Source organism: Bombina bombina, chromosome 8, assembly GCF_027579735.1.
Source record: "Bombina bombina isolate aBomBom1 chromosome 8, aBomBom1.pri, whole genome shotgun sequence".
Classification (NCBI taxonomy): Eukaryota; Metazoa; Chordata; class Amphibia; order Anura; family Bombinatoridae; genus Bombina; species Bombina bombina.
This window is the reverse complement of record NC_069506.1, coordinates 205,456,392-205,475,434: the sequence shown is the minus strand read 5'-3', so window position 1 is coordinate 205,475,434 and position 19,043 is coordinate 205,456,392. Positions and strand designations below refer to the sequence as shown.

General features: G+C 36.5%; 1 protein-coding gene across 1 annotated transcript in view; it reads right to left on the bottom strand.

The window, feature by feature from the left end:
- Nucleotides 1-19,043, bottom strand: part of SHANK1 (SH3 and multiple ankyrin repeat domains 1) — a 639,575-nt gene that overhangs the window by 475,557 nt on the left and 144,975 nt on the right. Inside the window, 2 exon segments of the mRNA XM_053691067.1 lie at nt 1,662-1,778; nt 6,233-6,400. Coding sequence (XP_053547042.1) covers nt 1,662-1,778; nt 6,233-6,400 — 285 coding nt within the window.

The following is a 19,043-nucleotide window of genomic DNA, read 5'->3' as shown; positions in this document are numbered from 1 at the left end:
GCAAGCAGGTTACCAGAGTATTGCCGACCTACTGTTCCACCCACTAAGTTCTGAAATCAAAACACACCCATTTGATAGTAACAGTATAATTTAGACTTATCCATAACTTATTACAGCACCAAGCTCTTACACCTACTCCAAAATATTGACAATACCAGTATCTAGAACACATTATGGGCATTGTTACACATTATAGTTATTGTTACAACACAGCATCAAAATTAGATAGAATTTGAAGATAAAAGTAAATTGGAAAGTAGTTTAACCCCTTAATGACCACAATGTACCCTGTATGTCACTGGACGTTAAGGGTTTTTTCAGGACATAATAGCACAAGTCTAGCAAGAACACGCTATTAATTCCCTCCCTCCAGCAGGCTTTGTGGAATAGAGCAGTCTCAACGCTGGTGGCAAGGCCGCGCTATAAAACAATCAAGTCCCAAAAAAAGGCCAGCGACATACAGGGTACGTCGCTGGTCCTTAAGGGGTTAATATGACATGCCCTATCTGAATCATGCAAGTTTCATTTCAACTAAACAAAGAAAGAAAAGATAGAAAGAACGAAAGAAAGAAAGAACGAAAGAAAGAAAAGAAAGAAAGAAAGAAAGGAAAGAAAGAAAGAAAGAAAGAAAGAAAGAAAGAAGGAAAGAAAGAAAGAAAGAAAGAAAGAAAGAAAGAAAGAAAGAAAGAAAGAAAGAAAGAAAGAAAGAAAGAAAGGAAAGAAAGAAAGAAAGAAAGATAGAAAAAAAGATTGATTAAAAAAAAAAAAATCAGCCAAGCCTCTTCATTTTAACTCTTTGGCAATCAGAGAAACATCTCTCAAACAGCTAAGGGTTTAATTACAAACAAGCCTTTCTATATACACGAACAAAGCTTGAGTGCAAAGTGCAATGTATTAGCATAACCACCAGAGGGTGACATTTGACCAAGAATTTTATATCACTTTACAGGTAAGATTTCTTAATATAATCATCCCCAAGGTCAACATATTTTTTTAACTAATCTGTTGAAATGCTTTGTCTCAGATGCAAAATGGATCACAATTTTCCAAAAATTATTTTGCTTTTTTTTTTTTCATGCAAACAAAAAATAACCATTATTTAAAACCTGCATTTAAAGCTCTGTAGAAAATTGTATGTAACCCATTAGCTTCTATAGAGTACTGTCAAATCTGACAGCTATGCTCAGCAAAACGATTCATTATTTGGACAATTAGAAACAAATACATATTATATGCAAAATACTTAGGAAATAAAAAACAAAGAAGAATTTTGACTGTAAAATAAAATCTATTTTGTTTTCTATAGAATTGTTAAATTCTACAAATGGATACTGATGTAATCCAATGATTTAGTGCAGAAGCAGTGGACTTGCTCTCATTACTGGAAACTTAAACAAATAAAATGGAACTTGACAGAGCATGGCAGCTAAAGATACTCATACTGTGCGTCAGTCACAGGGTATATACATTACGTTGTCAGCCCCAGGCAGACCACAGGAGCTATATAATGACCATTAAAGCATCTGGATTAATAAAAAGTGTGCCTTTAAAGCAAATGGGGACAGACACCAGGGGCATTGCCTACAGTGTAATGCAAATGCCCAGCACAAATAAAACTGCCAGCTATTATACCTGACTCAATGGATATTGGCAATGCTGACCTTATTGTACAGGGCACTGATGTGCAGAGCTGTGTTCCCTGAAGCATTCTGGGTAGCAGGATCAGCACCATAGAAAAGAAGATGCTCCAGATGTTGTGAGTGCCCGTGCTGACATGCCTGGGGACGAGATACAGCAGTTCAGAAATGTTACTGAAAAACTATAGAAAAGAACACCACATTGTATTGTAAAGCTCAAAAGAGTCTTTTATATCTTTTTACATAATATATTGGCACAATCATGTCTAGTTATTAACTAAAGGGATATGAAACCCAATTTTTTTCTTTGCATGCTCTATCTGAATCATGAATTTGAAGCAACTTTCTAAATTACTCCAATTATCAATGTTTATTCATTCTCTTGCTATCTTTATCAGAAAAAGAAGGAATATAAGCTTAGGAGCCGGCCCATTTTTGGTTCAGTACTCTGGGTAGTGCTTGCTGATTGGTGGTCACATTTAGCCACCAATCAGCAAGCACTTCCCAGGTGCTGAATAAAAAATGGGCCATATCCTAAGCTTACTCCTGCTTTTAAAATAAAGATACCAAGAGAAATAAGAAAATTGATAATAGTAAATTAGAAAGTTCCTTAAAATTGCATGCTCTATCTGAACCACAAAAGAACAAATTTGTGTTTCATATCCCTTTAAGTCTAAACCAGTAAACATTGCATAAAGGTATAAAATTACTTTTGCTTGGTAAATTATTTTTTGGGCAACATATTTAAGGCTGGAGTGTTGGTTTTACCATTGTTGTTGTTCTAATATAATATGAGCAACGGTTGATTCTATAGATATTTGAATGCTTAGAATGGGTTAGAACCACTCTTTAAACTGGACATGGAAGTCATAACTCCAATATACAGTTTAAAAACCCTTCCAGTGCACTTTTATTGTCAAATACAACACTCTTTTTGAATCTTAGCCCCATTGCATGTGGTAATACTAAAGTAGGCTCATGAGTGTGCATGTGATTTAAACACCTTCTGGCAGCAGTCAGTGTCTGCAACAATGTTTGTAAAAAATGTATACATTTAGGGCGAGATTAAATATGTAGTGTCGCCCACAAAAGCCGGCGACGCCGGTATTAAGTCCGGGTTTGCTAACACATATACGAAGCCACATATAAATGTGGCGCGTATATGTCACCCATCGCCCACTAATTTTACTCCCATAAGCTAACATAGAACCATGTCACAAGTTGGTATCACATATTAAGCGCAGGGACTTAAGAAGCGAAAATTGAGATATTTTACTCTATTTTCACCTCACCACACATAGGCAGGTGCAGTAAGCCTTGTGCTGAAAATGTGAGCATTATAACTCCCTGAAAATATAAACTAACACCTAACGCATGCGCAATATCTATCTACCTGTCAATCGCAATCCCCCGCCGCAATAACTAATAAAGTATATTAACCCCTAATCCGCCAAACCCCCACATCGCAATATGCCTAATTAAACTATTAACCCCTAATCTGCCATTCACCCACATCGCAATCTCCCTATTAAAAGTATTAACCACTAAATCTGCCACTCCAAACATCGCAAACTACCTAATAAATGTATTAACCCCTAAACTGCCAAACCCCCACATCGCAATCTACCTAATAAAACTATTAACCCCTAAACCGCCATTCACCCACATCACAATTAACCTAATTAAACTATTAACCCCTAATCCGCTATTAACCCACATCACAATTAACCTAAGAAACCTATTAACCCCTAAACCAACAAACCCCCACAATGAAATTAACCTAATTAAATTATTAAGCCCCTTAACCTAACACCCCCTAAATTAACCCCAATTACCTAAATTACAAAATACTAAGTTACATTTAAAATAAGAAACCTAACATTACTTTAAAAATAAAAAATAAATAAATTTAAATTAATCTAACCCCCCAGATAGGTACTCACGGTTCCTGAAGTCCGACGGTGAAGTCTCCTTCCAAGCTGCGACATCTTATTCTATCACGGCTACCTCTTCTATCTTCATCAAGGACCGCAGAACTGAAGACCGGTGACCGAGGAAGTGAAGACCAGTGACCAAGGAACTGAAGACTGGCGACCGCAGGGCCAAGGGGCGTGGAGGATCCTCTTCGTACGATCACTGCCGTACACTGAATATTGAATAGTAAAATAGCTGAATGTCCTTTTAAGGGTAATGCCCATACAAATCACCGCCTTACACTGAATATTGAATGCAAGTTACGCGTTGAAATATGGAGTACCTTGCATTCCTATTGGTTGATTTGAATCTTCAAATTCAAATCAGCCAATAGAATGAGACCTACTGAAATCCTATTGGCTGATTTGAACAGCCAATAGGAATGCAAGGTACACCATATTTAAACGTGTAACTTGCATTTAATATTCAGTGTACGGCGGTGATCTATTAAGAGGATCCTCCATGCTCCTACACTCTTCTTGGCTCCGCGGTCGCCGGTCTTCAGTTCCTCGGTTGCCGGTCTTCAGTTCCACGGTCACCGGTCTTCAGTTCTGCGGTCCTGGATGAAGATAGAAAAGGTCGCCGTGATGGAAGAAGAAGTCGCCGCTTGGAAGAAGACTTCACCGCTGGACTTCAGGAACCATGAGTACCAATCTGGGGTTTAAACAGACTTTTTTTATTTATTTTTTTCATTTTTTAGATTAGGGATTTAATGGGTGGTAAAAGAGCCAAATGCCCTTTAAAGGGCAGTAAAAGAGCTGAATGCATTTTTACGGGCAATGCCCATACAAATGCCCCTTTAGGGGCAATGGGTAGTTTAGGAATTTTTTTTGTTAGGTTTTTTATTTTGGGAGGTTTGGTGTGTGGGGGGTTTTACTGTTAGGGGGAACTTAGTAATTTTTAAAGGTAAAAGAGCTGTTTAACTTAGGGCAATGTCCTACAAAAGGCCCTTTTAAAGGGACACTGAACACATTTTTTTTCTTTCGTGATTCAGATAGAGCATGCAAATTTTTAGCAACTTTTTACTTTACTCCTATTATCAAATTTTCTTAATTCTCTTGGTATCTTTATTTGAAAAGCAAGAATGTAAGTTTAAATGTGTTTTTATTTTTGGAGGGGGGCTTTTTATTTTCATAGGGATTAGGTTTATTTTTTTATTTTTGATAATTTGGTTTATTATTTTATGTAATGTTAGACTTTTTTATTTTTAAAGTAATATTAGGTTTTTTATTTTAATTGTAACTTAGTATTTTTTTAATTCAGGTAATTGGGGTTAATTTAGGGGGTGTTAGGTTAGGGGGCTTAGTAATTTAATTAGGTTAATTGCGTTGTGGGGGTTTGGTGGTTTAGGGGTTAATAGATTTCTTAGGTTAATTGTTATGTGGGTTAATAGCGGATTAGGGGTTAATAGTTTAATTAGGTTAATTGTGATGTGGGTGCATGGCGGGTTAGGGGTTAATACATTTATTAGGTACATCGCAATGTGGGTGAATGGTGGATTAGGGGTTAATAGTTTAATTAGGCATATTGCATTGCGGGGAGTTTCGGTTTAGGGGTTAATACTTTTATTATTAGTTACGATGTGGGGAGATTGCGGATATAGGGGTTTTTACATTTCGGGTTTATTTTTGGGAGGCGGGTTAGACTTTTACGGGAGATTTAACATTTTTTTTATTTTCTTAAGCGCTGGCAGTTTCTAAAGTGCCATAAGACAATGGCGACTCCAGGAAATGTGTATTTACGCACATTTCTGGACATTGCTAGTTTATTCGACTTACGGCACTTTATGAACTGCCAGCAGGGTTTATTGGATTCCCTGATGTGCGAGGGAAAATTACGGGTGACGCGGGTTTCATCAGTTGCGCTGAAGCCTGCGCCGTATATGTAATATCGCCTATAGTTCTTAAAGCATACGCACACTCTTGAGTCTACCCTTTTATGCTTTTATGGAAAAGAGCTATGTTTTGATGACGTAGACCAAGGAAAGAGGTACTTAGAATAGTAGTAGATTGGAAAGTTTTCTTATTAACTGTACGCTCTATAAGAATGATGAAACATTAATTTGGATGTCTATGCTTATTTAAATTGTGATCTGGAGAATAGACTCTAAATAATATACTATTTCACACTTCTATCAAATCATTCTATAAAAAATTGTGACATCTTCCGACGATAAGCACAGCTCTCCCGCCCGGCATTTTATCAAATTGATTGACAGATGAAGATTCTTAAAAGTACTAATCCTTGTTTCCCCCCTGGGGCGTTCAGCCCCTTTGCATAAACGTCACGGCCCGGGGGGAAACAAGGATTCGTTCTTTTAAGAATCTTCATCTGTCAATCAATTTGACAAAATGCTGGGCGGGAGAGCTGTGGTTATTGTCGGAGCGCTCAAAAGGTAAAAAATTTAAAAAATACTGAAATATAACAAATTTGATGAATTTAACCCACCCTCATTGTGCAAAGTCTATCCAATGCCGTGGGGCAGTTGCGTTAAGTTGACATTCACTTTAAGGTTTACAGCTAGAATGTGAACCAGCCCTAAGTATTTTCCCATCAAAATCATAGAGTTTTTAGGTGAAATTATCAGAATGTTGTCAGTTGGAGAGACTGGTTCATCTTACCTGGTGGATCTCTTGCCAGCCATTTTCATCCACTGTTCCAATGATAGCACGGTTATAAAGCAGCAATTCACAACATCGGGGGTCTCCACCCACTATAGCTGTGTGATAGAGTGGAGTCAGTCCTCTACGGTCCTTATAATTTGGAGAACCCCCCAAATCCAAAAGTGTCTGCAAAAGAACAGATAATTTATTTTGAATAGGACTTTATATGTCAAGGTACAAATATGTCTGCTAACAATGGCTCAGATTACAAGTGGCATGCAAACTTTTGTTAACTGCATACATGTGTATTTATGTGTATATATTTGTTTATATGTATGTATGTGTGCATATACAAATTAAAAAAAAACCCATAAATATACACAGGTATACAAACACATATATAAATATATATATATAATGGAAAGCAGTTTTGAACTTAAACTATGGGGACACAGTTTAAGTTCAAAACTGCTTTCAATAATAACTTCGGTTTCTCAAATGCTCCTATCTGGGGTGGACATACAAGCTGACAGTTAGATCCGGACTGGAATCACTACAAAACTGGAAATTTGAAATGATTAAGTTTAGTAGTTTTTGAGCAATTTGAGATTTAAAAAACAGGGGTATGAGTTAAAATGTCATAGACTTAACATTGGAGTATCACGACAGTTTATCTAAGAAATGGCTGGCATGGAATTGTTTGAAACTTAGAATTTGAATAGATTGTGTGGTAAGGATGTCTCGTTATAGTGGGTGAAAAATTTTCTCTGATTTGTAGTTTTTTAGATATTTTGGAGTTATTTACACAAAAATCTAAGATGGCGTCAGAAGCAAATGTTTTGCTCATGCATGTTGTTTGTTTTAGTGAACACTGAATCTGTATCGGAGGGAGAACAGCTTGGCATTTTAATACATTTTTCAAATAAGTTTTTACCCCTTTAGTAGTTGTTTTGAGATATTTGAGATTGAAAAAACAGGGGTATGAGTTAAAAATGCCATATTAACATTGGAGTTTTAGACAAGTTTATTTAAGATGGGCTTCACGGATTGTCTGTAAAGCGGGTATTGTGGAAAAAATTGTGTTGTGAGGATCTGTTGTTACACTGGGGGAAATTTGTCTGATTATGGGGGTTATTGGTTAGATATTTTGAGTTATTTTTACACTAAAATCCAAGATGGGCGTCATAAGCCATATTTTTGCACGTGCATGCTGTTTGTTTTGTGAATAGTGAATGCAGAGTAAGGTGAGGGCAACTGCATTATAAATTGGATTTTTTCAAATGCTCATGTCCTCAGAGTGAAATTATATATCTGGCTGAGTTAGTCACTAAAAAAGTGGAAAATTTTAAGTAATTAGGTTTAGAAGTTTTTAAAGGGAACAGTAAAGTCAAAATGAAACTTTCATAATTCAGGACAGAGGGGCCGATTTAACAATGTCTGTCCGTCATGATACGATGTAGCGTATCATGTCCGACAGACATCGCTCAATGCGGACAGCAGTATGCTGTCGGCATTTATCATTGCACCAGCAGCTCTTGTGAACTGCTCGTGCAATACTGCCCCCTGCAGATTTGCCCCAATTGGTCGCTAGCAGGGGTGTCAATGAACCCGATAGTATTCGATCGGTTTGATTGCTGTACGGCGCTCAGAAGCAGCGGATCCAGTTAAGGAGCAGCGGTCTTAAGACCGCTGCTTCTTAACTCTTTTTTTCCGGCGAGCCTAAAGGCTCGCCGCGGAAACAGTGCGAGTTGGCCCCATTCGTGGCATAGTAAATCAGCCCCATAGCATGCAATTTTAAACATCTTCCCAAATTTTCTTCTGTTATCAAATTTGCTTTGTTTTTTGTGGTATTGCAAAACTGCTGCCATTGAGTACTAAAGACACGTGCACACTCCTGAGCTCTTATGAGCCTACCTAGTTTGGCTCTTCAATAAAAGATAACATAAGCACAAAGAAAATTTGATAATAGAATTGAATAAGAAATTTGTTTAAAATTGCATGCTCTATATGAATCACGAAAGATTAATTTTGACTTTACTGTCCCTTTAAGAAATTTGAGATTGAAAAAACAGGGGTATGAGTTGAAAATGTCATAGTGGTAGATTTATTAAACAGTGGATGCTGCTTTCTACGCCATCCGTTCAGGCTCGCCGGAAACAGAAGTTAAGAAGTTAGTGGTCGTAAAAGGTGCGGATGATTACGATCGGGGATGATTATCACCCCCTGCTAAGCGGCCGATTTGCCACGAGTGAGCAGGTGCGGCAATGCACAAGCATTTTATAATAATTGCTTGTGCAATGTTAAATGCCAGCAGCGTATGCTGTCGATGTTTAGCAAGGTTGAGCAGACATGATTACTGCAACAAATCATGTCCGCTCGACCTCTAGTAAATCTACCCCATAGACTTAATGTTAGAAGATTCAGACAAGTTTATCTAAGAATCGGCTGCATGGATTTTGTCCTGAAATAGATTGTGTTGTGAGGATCTGCTGTTACACTGGGTGAATCCTTTTCTGATTACTGTTTTTGTTTTTTGTTTTTTTACATATTTTGAATTATTTACACTAAAATCCAAGATCACTGTGTGTGTGCATAGCTCAGCATGTCAGACTTATTGTATAGTGTTTGTATAGTAATAAATCACTGTGTGTGGTGGCATAGTGCACAGTGTCAGACATTGTTTAGTGTTGTATAGTAAGTTAATCACTGTGTATGTGCACATCTCAGCATGTCAGACTTATTGTATAGTAATTAATCACTGTGTATGTGTGCACAGATCAGCATGTCAAACTTATATAGTGTTGTAGAGAGTAATCAATCACTGTATATGTGCACAGCTCAGCATGTCAGACTTATTGTATAGTGATGTATAGTAATAAATCAGTGTGTGTGGTGCACATGCACTGTGTCGGTGCATAGTGCACAGTGTCAGACATTGTTTAGTGTTGTATAGTAATTAATCACTGTGTATGCGCACAGATCAGCATGTCAAACTTATATAGTTTTGTAAAGTAATCAATCACTGTAATATGTGCACAGCTCAGCATGTCAGACTTATTGAATAGTTTTTGTATAGTAATCAATCCTGTGTCTGTGCACAGCTCAGCATGTCAGACTTTTTGTATAGTGTTAGTATAGTAATCAATCACTGTGTATGCGCAATAGCTCAGTGTGTCAGACTAATTGTATAGTGTTGTATAGTAATCAATCTTGTTTTGTGCCATCTCAGCATGTCAGACTAATTGTATAATGTTGTATAGTAATCAATCACTGTGTGTGTGCACAGCTCAGCGTAGCAAACTTATTGTATAGTGATGTATAGAAATAAATCATTGCGTGTGTTCCGCAATGAAAAATATATGTAACTGTATATGCTTATATACATTATATTTAAAATTCCTGCGCTACTTACCCCCTTCTGACGGTATCAGAACGAGGCTCCCATTGGAGCCTATGGAAGCGTTCTCGTGAGCGCAATGCTCCTAGCAATTGCGATTTACTTGTAATACCAGCATGTTGTCGTGCGCTGTATTACAAAGTAAAGTGCAAGCAATATTTAGTGCTCCACTTGTAATTTAGCCCTTTATTGCTAAAAAATGCTAACTATTATCTGAGCCTCCAGAAAGTAGTGATATATTTTGGCTTGTGGATTGTGTGTATGTATTATATATATATGTGTGTGTGTGTGTGTGTGTGTATGTGTGTAATGTGTGTGTAAATATATGTATACATGTGTATTTATGTGCTTATATGTCTCTATATGTTGGACAAATTGGCGCTGATAGACTTGCTTGACGCAGGGTTTGTGAAAAGTGAATCACAATAAAACGAGGTACATCTGTAATATCAATCTGAACATTATTAAATCATCCTTGTTACATCAATTTGAAGCTCTTTTTGATGAATACTCAGGAAAAAAAAACAATGATTAATCAGAGTAGCGTTTTGAATGCCAAAGCCTTATCTCCAGAGCTCCTGTTCCTTAGTTTTTGTTTATATTGATCATATCCAAATTAGAGCTTCTACTTCAAGAGGTTACAATTCACAGAGAGAAAATAATTTACTAGTGGTGGTGCTTATTCTACTCTCCTACTATAGCAGCCACTGACCCTCATTCATTGGGGAAAACAAATCAAATATCCATATTTTTGTTACAAATATGCATGCACATGTCTATAGATAGATGTCATTATGTGTTTGTTAGTGTATATATGATGTGTAATAATATATATATATATATATATATATATATATAGTATATATATGCAGTAGATAGATAGCTAGATAGATAGATAGATAGATAGATGATAGATAGATAGATAGATAGATAGAAATGAAGGAAAGGCCTGCAGAACTCCAATACATGTTGTGTATCTATTCCAAGCACATTGTATACATATTTAACTCTGTTTCTATAGACTCACTTTATGATTACAGAAATACACTGATTACGATGATGTGCGCACATAGCTAAACCCAACTAGTTTAACCTGAAGTAAGGTTAGCAGAGCTTACAGTTCTATTGCTATGGTAACCAAGATGCGTTTAAATGTGAGCATTTTCTAATTTGCCACGGTGAATCATATCACTATAGCTTATGTGAGACTTTCTACTATTGCACAAACATATTATCAGGAAAATGTATGTCCAATACAATTTAATAAAAATAAAGCAAATAAAATAATGTTTTCAGGTAGTTTTGTGAATATGATGCTAGGGAAACAGTTTGTGAATTGATTTAAAAAAAGCTAACACACAGACATAATGAGGCATGTTTTGTTCCTAACACAGGCAAGATTACAAGGGGAGCGGTATTTACCGCGTCTGCTATAGTCTAATTGCGCTAGAAGTAAACTTTTAATGCGCTGGTATTAGTTTATGAGTTGAATGTAAAAAGTTAATCGCGCTCAAGCTAACCCGACACGCACCAACAGGTTACTTCTAGAGCAATTAGACTGTTGCGCAAAAGACAACCACTCCCCCCTTAGAAGTCAATGGAGGAAAGAAAGTGGAAAAACAAACAAACACCCGACTCGCACCCTAACCCAAACTCTCACATTCCAATGTTCTGCACATAGCAGAATATGTTCTAGTTTTCAATACAGATATATATATATATATATATATATATTATATATATATATATAGATGGTATTTTGACACAATATATATTTATACATATCTATCTATCTATCTAATATCTATCTATATATCAAATATCAAACAAAAAGTGGAACCTCACAGGTCCTTTGAAAGACTGTGAGTGCCACTTTTTGTTTGCTATTCATTGGGTATCGTCGCACCCAGCAGATGTCATTAGGAGGGTCAAGCTGAATTGAGTTGCTTTTATATACAGTATAGATATATACAGATATATAGGAAATGTCTATTAAAAAATTCATCGAACATATTCTGCTTTGTGCAGAACATTGGAATGTGAAATATTTTACAGTAAATACACAGTATAACACTTTATTAAATATGAATATTGCTTAAATATGGTTTGTGTTTTTTCTTAACACCTGATATCTCTTTTCTTTGAGCCCTTATAACTTTTTTTGTGCAATATTTTTGTGAATAATTTTTATTACACAGTGCTATTATGAATGTAACTGTACTTTGAAATATATTTTGATTTGTTTTTGTGCAACTTTTTAATTCCGTAAAACAGTTAAACTACAGCTCTGAGATTGCGGTAATTATTGTAGCATAAAATCGTGATTGCGCTAACACGATCACGATTGCACTCAACTTGTAATATGAGTGCAATTTAATCTGAGTGCAAACGATCATGAAAAACAAACAAACATGTGGAAACATTTGTGTGCCACTTGTAATCTAGCCCACAATAAATTATTTAATCCCCATTACTATTGCTCTCAGTATACTTACCACTCTTGACTGTTTAATAAACCCCTTTCTTACTAATACATTGTACCTCTCTCTTGCAGCCAAGGGAAATGGGAAATAGAATAATATATATGTTATTGCACTGTCTGTTAATTGTGCATCTTTAAACATTATACCCCTCCTATGAAAAGAAGAGCATCTTGTTGCTTAGATGTTTCTATGGCAACAGCCTCCCCCAACATACATATACACACACTTTCAAGCATTCACCCTGCAGCAGTAATGGGCGATACTATAATAAAGTCTAAGATGCAAAGCCCTAAACATCTGATTTTGCCTTAATTACACAGATGTGGGTGAACTGATGCAAATGATCATATACACAACACAAATATTTATGATTAGATACATAAGCAGTGCTTTCTTTATATATTGAATTTATATGCTGCACTAGAGAAAGGTTGTTTGGTTGTATTTACATTAGTTATGTATGCAGCATTTCTACCCACAGGGTTCTATCTAATGAAAATTCATTTATATTTCAGCATGTGTGTCTGTCAGTAGTTTATGCAGAAGATCATATTATTTATCCAATGTATGTCTTGTAACACATAAACTCTCCAACTCATATTTAAAAATGAAAGCTTCAAAGATCCTTATCAACACCATATAATTTATTAGCACTTCAGGCCATTAATGTATTTTTGTTTATTATTATTGTTTTTAGACTCTCCAAACGGCAGTTAAAGGAACATTGTGCTTTTGTCCTATGCTCCCTAGAAAAGGCTAAAAAGAAAGTTCATGAAAATACTGAAAATTGTGTAAACCAGCTATTGATGTACAGCATGTTGAAGAAAATTAAGGATTTACTGGATTCTAAGTACAGTAGAACAAGTACTATTTTTACACTAAAGCAAGAGTCATTTAATATCCCTTAAAGGGATACTAAACCCAATTTTTTTTCATGATTCAGATAGAGCATGAGATTTTAAGCAACTTTCTAATTTACTCCTATTATCAAATTTTCTTTGTTCTCATGCAATCTTGATTTGAAAAAGCAGTACTGTAAGCTTTAGAGCCAGCTCATTTTTTGTTTCAGCATCTGGGTAGCACTTACTGATTTGTGGCTAAAATGTAGCAAACCAATTAGCAAGCGCTACCCAGGTGCTGAACTAAAAATGGGCCGGCTCCTAACCTTTCATTACTGCTTTTTTCAAATCAAGAAAACATGAGAACAAAGAAAAAATGATAATAGGAGTAATTTAGAAAGTTGCTTAAAGCTCATGCTCTATCTGAATCATGAAAGAAAAAAAATTGGGTTTAGTATCCTTTAAGGACTCATTACAGAATGTATTGCTGATCTATGAGTTGTAGTGATAAGGTTTGTGTACATGACCTTCATTTCATGATGCGTGAAAACGTATTACTTAATAGCTATAGCTTAGCCATTCCCACAGATGAACCTGTTGTTGAGCTCTGAGGTTTAGTGATAAAAGTATATGTGGTTCTTTAACTTTTATTTCATAGTGTGAAAATGCTAAATAGCAGTGTAATTTGAATAAGAGATTTCAAATAGTGTGTCACATTACATGATAGTGTTACTTGACAATAATGTGTAGCATTAGGTCTAACAAAAGAACAACAAAAAACATGGCAATATGTTGATAATAGGGTAGTTGAATGATATTGGACAAACACAAAGAACCAGACATTGCTGGATGTTTGTAGCAATAATTTCTTTTTTTGATTATGATTTTGTTATTTAATTATCTGGAATGGGGGAGGAGCATGGCAGGCTGTTCAGCATAATTATAAAGATAGATTGCCACAGGAATATTGCTCTCGAAGCACAGTGCTTTTGATGAAGATTTCTCTACTAAACATCTAATTAGGGCTGAGAAGATTCCCATAATCACATACCTGCCAAATATATTATCTCTTCTAAAAGCTAAGCCCTTCTGCATAACATTTTTCTTCTGTTCACACTGGTATTCTGGCACTCTAAAATCAGTAATATTTTATTGGGGGGGGGGGGGGGCGGGCAGGTAGTTGCTACCAAGTCTGATCCCTCTATATAATTAAAGCTTTTTGGAGACCTTGGGGCCGATTTATCAAGTGTCTGGCGGCATTTATCATTGCACAAACAGTTCTGCTTCTGCAATGTCGCCCCCTGTAGATTTTCAGCCAATTGGCCGGTAGCTAGGGGGTGTCAATCAACCCGATCGTTTGAGATCGGGCGGATTGATGTCGGCAGCCTCAGAGGCAGCAGACGAGGTTAAGGAGCAGCGGTCTTAAGACCGCTGCTTCTTAAATTCCTGTTTTCGGCTACAGGTGCATTAGGCACAATACGGGTCATGATAAATCGGACCACCATGTATCATATTACTTCAGGATTTTTTTTATTTGGTGAAGATTTAAAATTCAATAACAAAAAGACTTTCATATAACAGAACCTTTAAATCAGTGATGGCCAACTTTCTAACTCATTGGGGTCACAGATCATTTCTGTAGAAGCCTAAAAGGGTTATAAAACTTTGCCAAATTAATAATTATAAAGTATTGCATATTAAACAATATTATAATAAAAGTAAATACCATTTACTTTTAATCAAAAATACCGCTTCTTTACAATTAAAAAAAAAAAAAAACTTTAAACCTTAAAATTTTTCCATGCAAATAACTGTCCTCCAAAGACGGCTGTGTTTGTTGGAAATCATGCAGCCAATCATCTCTCTATAGGCAATGCCTGATTAGCATATTTATTAGGCAAGCATTCCGCCCTCTGTGTGCAGCATCTGTGTACAAGTATTCGGCGTCTCTGTGGTAGATCCCAGCATGTCCCATTATAATGATTACAGCTTGATTGGAACCCTTAGCTGAACCCGTATTCTGACCACTGCAGACTAATGTGTGCCACTACAGACTAATTCCTAAATATGTGTTCATTTACATCTCCTGAGTCCGCCAGTACCCCACACTGTCAGAAAAAATTTGCTAAAATTGTACCTTTAGGGGTACAACAGCTTGTCACTGGGGCAGTACCCTCAAAGGTACACCTGCTGTACCCTTTAAAATGGGTACAAATTTGTACCCTTGCAGATTGTACCTTTCAAAGGCAAATTCCTTTGGTGACTAGATTGGACCTCAGTCCTATGGTATAGGCTTGGCTAGGGAATCACTGATTCGAATCACTGACTCGACTCTCTGCAGTGAACTGTGTGAATCGAATCATGAAAGTGATCCAGATTCCATTCATTGCCTGTGCTGTGTAAAAGCCACTTCCTAGTGAGTGAAGGTGGAGCTTAGGACACAGATTTCAAATCAGCTCAGCTCATGACCTGTAATAATGTGATCTGTGTGTGTTTCACTCAGTAAAGAGCTTGTATGAGTCTCTGCCTGAATCACACAGCATTATATCACAGTGCACAGCTCTGCTGTTTCTAGACAGTGAAGAAAGATTTTAATAAAGTAATATATATGGTTATTTTTAAACCTGTTTTAATGTTAAATGGATATCTGTTTTTATTAGATTTTTTACTGAAACTTATATTTGACTCACACACAGCACACACTGCAGTTTATACTAATCCTGAGCTGCTCTGTGCTGTGTGTGACTCAGACTCAGTAGAAGCCTGTGATTTACCTGGGACTTGCAGAGTTGTCTGTAACTCATCTTGGGAGTCAGTGATTCAGTGTCTCATTAGAGCAGGAGGGAATCAGACTAAATAAAGGAATCAGACTAAATGGAGGGAACTTTAAGTGCTGGCAAAAGAGTTAGGCAGGGAATTAAAAAGCACATTTGTCTATGATTGTGTATTGTGCAATCTAATACATTCACACAGTTTAAATATCAAACATTTCATGTTACATATATTTTAAAAAGTATTAAACAGATTAATACATTTATCTGAAATATATATTATAATCACATAGTTTAATAGGGAAACAGTTGTGACTGAAATAAAAAAAAATATATGCATAGTTTGAGTGTGTTTTGTTTCTCTTCACAACACTGATTCCTATTAAAGTGTGTGATTCAAAGATCTGTTGCTGCACACAACTCCTCTATGAATCTAAAGAGCTGCTGACACATTCAGTACTGAGTGTGTCAGACTTACTAGTGGCTGTGCCTGGTTTGCAGAAAAAGAATCGGGATTTGATTCAGTGATTCTAATCATTTGACTGAGCTGATCCAAATGATTTGAAACACTGAAAAGAATCACTTTTCCCAAGTCTACTATGGTACCATATTGTACCCTTACAAAAAGGTGCAAATCTGGCCTTTTAAGGGTACTGCCCAGTGACAAGCCCTTTGTACCTCATGATGGCAAATTTGTACTCAACACAGCATATTACAATTGCTGTTCTATTAAATTTATCATATGACATTCAAAATAATATGCATCGAATATGTACTTTTTCAGATAGTATTACAATAGCCACTAGTGATGTCCAGTTCATGAACGAATCGTTCTTTTGAACTGGATCTTTTCAGTGAACTGTATGAATTAGTGATGTCCAGTTCATGAACAAATCGTTCATTTGAACTGGATCTTTTCAGTGAACTGTATGAATCAGTTCACCAGACTGAACTGATTCGTTTCACACAGTTCACCTTCCTGAGTCTGCAGCAGCACTGGTAATACGATTCTAGAGTGTGTACTGCTTCTGCTAACTCCTCCTTTGCAATGAATCAGACAGCCTCACTCTAGGATCATATTACCAGTACTGTTACTGATTCAAGAAGTGAACTGTTTGCAAACGAATCAGTGTACTGTTAACTCCTTTGCAACGAATCATTCAGTTAACAGTACACTGATTCAAAGATACCCCTAACAGCACCTAAATTAACCCTTACAAAAGTAGCAGGTCTCAACCTTATATTTATAAACCAAAACTCTGTATGCTTATAAATAAATATAAGGTTGAGACCTGCTGCTTCTGTAAGGGTTAATTTAAGGTGCAGTTAGAGGTATATTTGAATCAGTGTACTGTTAACTGAATGATTCATTGCAAAGGAGTCAGTTAACAGTACACTGATTCAAATATACCCCAAACTGCACCTTAAATTAAACTAGAGAAGCCGCAGGTCTCACCCTTATATTTATTTATAAGCCATACAGAGTAGATATGCATATCTTAGGAAAATACATACAACACAGTACATAGAACAGAGTATACAGCATGCTCTGTTCTATGTACTCGTGTTGTATGTATCTGTGAAGGAGCCAACGCTGCCTGGCTGTGAGGACTCAGGAGGAGCTGAACTGTTAGACACTGAATCATGAGTCATGATAGATATAGAGCGTCACACAACTTCACACAGTCAGTGACTCATGATTCAGGAACGAATCTGCGGCTCTACAGTTCACCTACTGAACATGAGGTAGAGCCTCTATCTCATGTTCAGTAGGTGAACTGGTGAATCGGTTCATGAACCGGTTCAGTTAATCGAACCGTCCGAAATGAACCGATTCACCCAGAAGAACCGAACTTCCCATCTCTAGTATGAATCAGTTCACCAGACTGAACTGATTCGTTTCTAACAGTTCCCTTCCTGAGTCTGCAGCAGCACTGGTAATACGATCCTAGAGTGAGTTCTGCTTCTGCTAAACTCCTCCTTTGCAATGAATCACACAGCAGAATCAGACATCCTCACTCTAGGATCATATTACCAGTGCTGTTACTGATTCAAGAAGTGAACTGTTTCAAACAAATCAGTGTACTGTTAACTAACTCCTTTGCAATGGATCGTTCAGTTAACAGTACACTGATTCAAAGATCAAGTTACAGCAGTTTTATATAGACTCCTGCCTTTACCCCTAACTGCAACTGCACATTAAATTAACCTTTACTGTGCCTTTACATAAATAACCTTTACCCCTAAATGCACTTTAAATTAACCCTTACTGTGCCTTTACATAAATAACCTTTACCCCTAAATACTGTGCCTTTACATAAATAATTTCACCATATATTAACCCTAAGGACCCCTGTTAATCCTAACTGCCCCTAAGAACCCCTGTTACTCCTAACTGCCCTTAAATTAACCCAATTTAATGCCCCCAGTGACATCAATCATCAAAGATAAAGAACTGGTCCCTCAAATAATAACTTTATTTAAAATGTTACTACTGTTTGTTTTTTTCCCTTTTACTACAGTTGAGATAAGTGTTGGATATGCAAATGTTAAATAAATACAACACAGTACATAGAACAGAGTATGCAGCATACTCTGTTGATTGTACTGTGTTGTATTTATCAAGAGCCAACACTGCGTGTGAGGAGTTGGACTGTCAGATAGTGACTCAGGAGTTATGATTCAGGGCAGGAATCAGATCAGCAGTGAATCAGACACTCTGCTACTGGAGAATCTGCGGCTCTGCATCACATATCAAAGTGAACTGATGAATCGGTTCAGTTAATCGAACTGTCCGAAATGAACCGAACTTCCCATCTCTATAGCCACACTGCAGCTTTAAAACAAGTTTGCATACTTAACTGTAGCAATGTAGCAATTCCCAAAGACTGCTACAGAACCACCTGTAAAAGCAAGGCTAAACAACCAGTTCCAAAATGAACTACTCTTTTATTTTTTTATATATAAGTTTTATATATATTTAAATATATAAGTTTTTATTGAACAGGTTCACAAAACATAACGAGAGATACACAGTACATGATACAGAAGCATACTGTTGGGTTCTTTCCTGTTGCAATTATAAGATTCAAACACAAAATGTGATTTCCACTGTGTATCAAAAAGGACAGAATATGCATATAAACGGCATAGGCCTCCAGAAAGGCTAACTTTAGTAGCTGTCCATCTGAAATTGAGGAACCCCTTTTTTTAAACAATGATTAACTAAAAAAACAAATCAAAGCAGAAGAAAGAGAACAAAGACAAGAAAGAGAAAGGAAGGAACGTAGTGAAAGAAGAGGAAGAGAGGGAAAGAAGAAGGAAGATCCAATAGGGGTG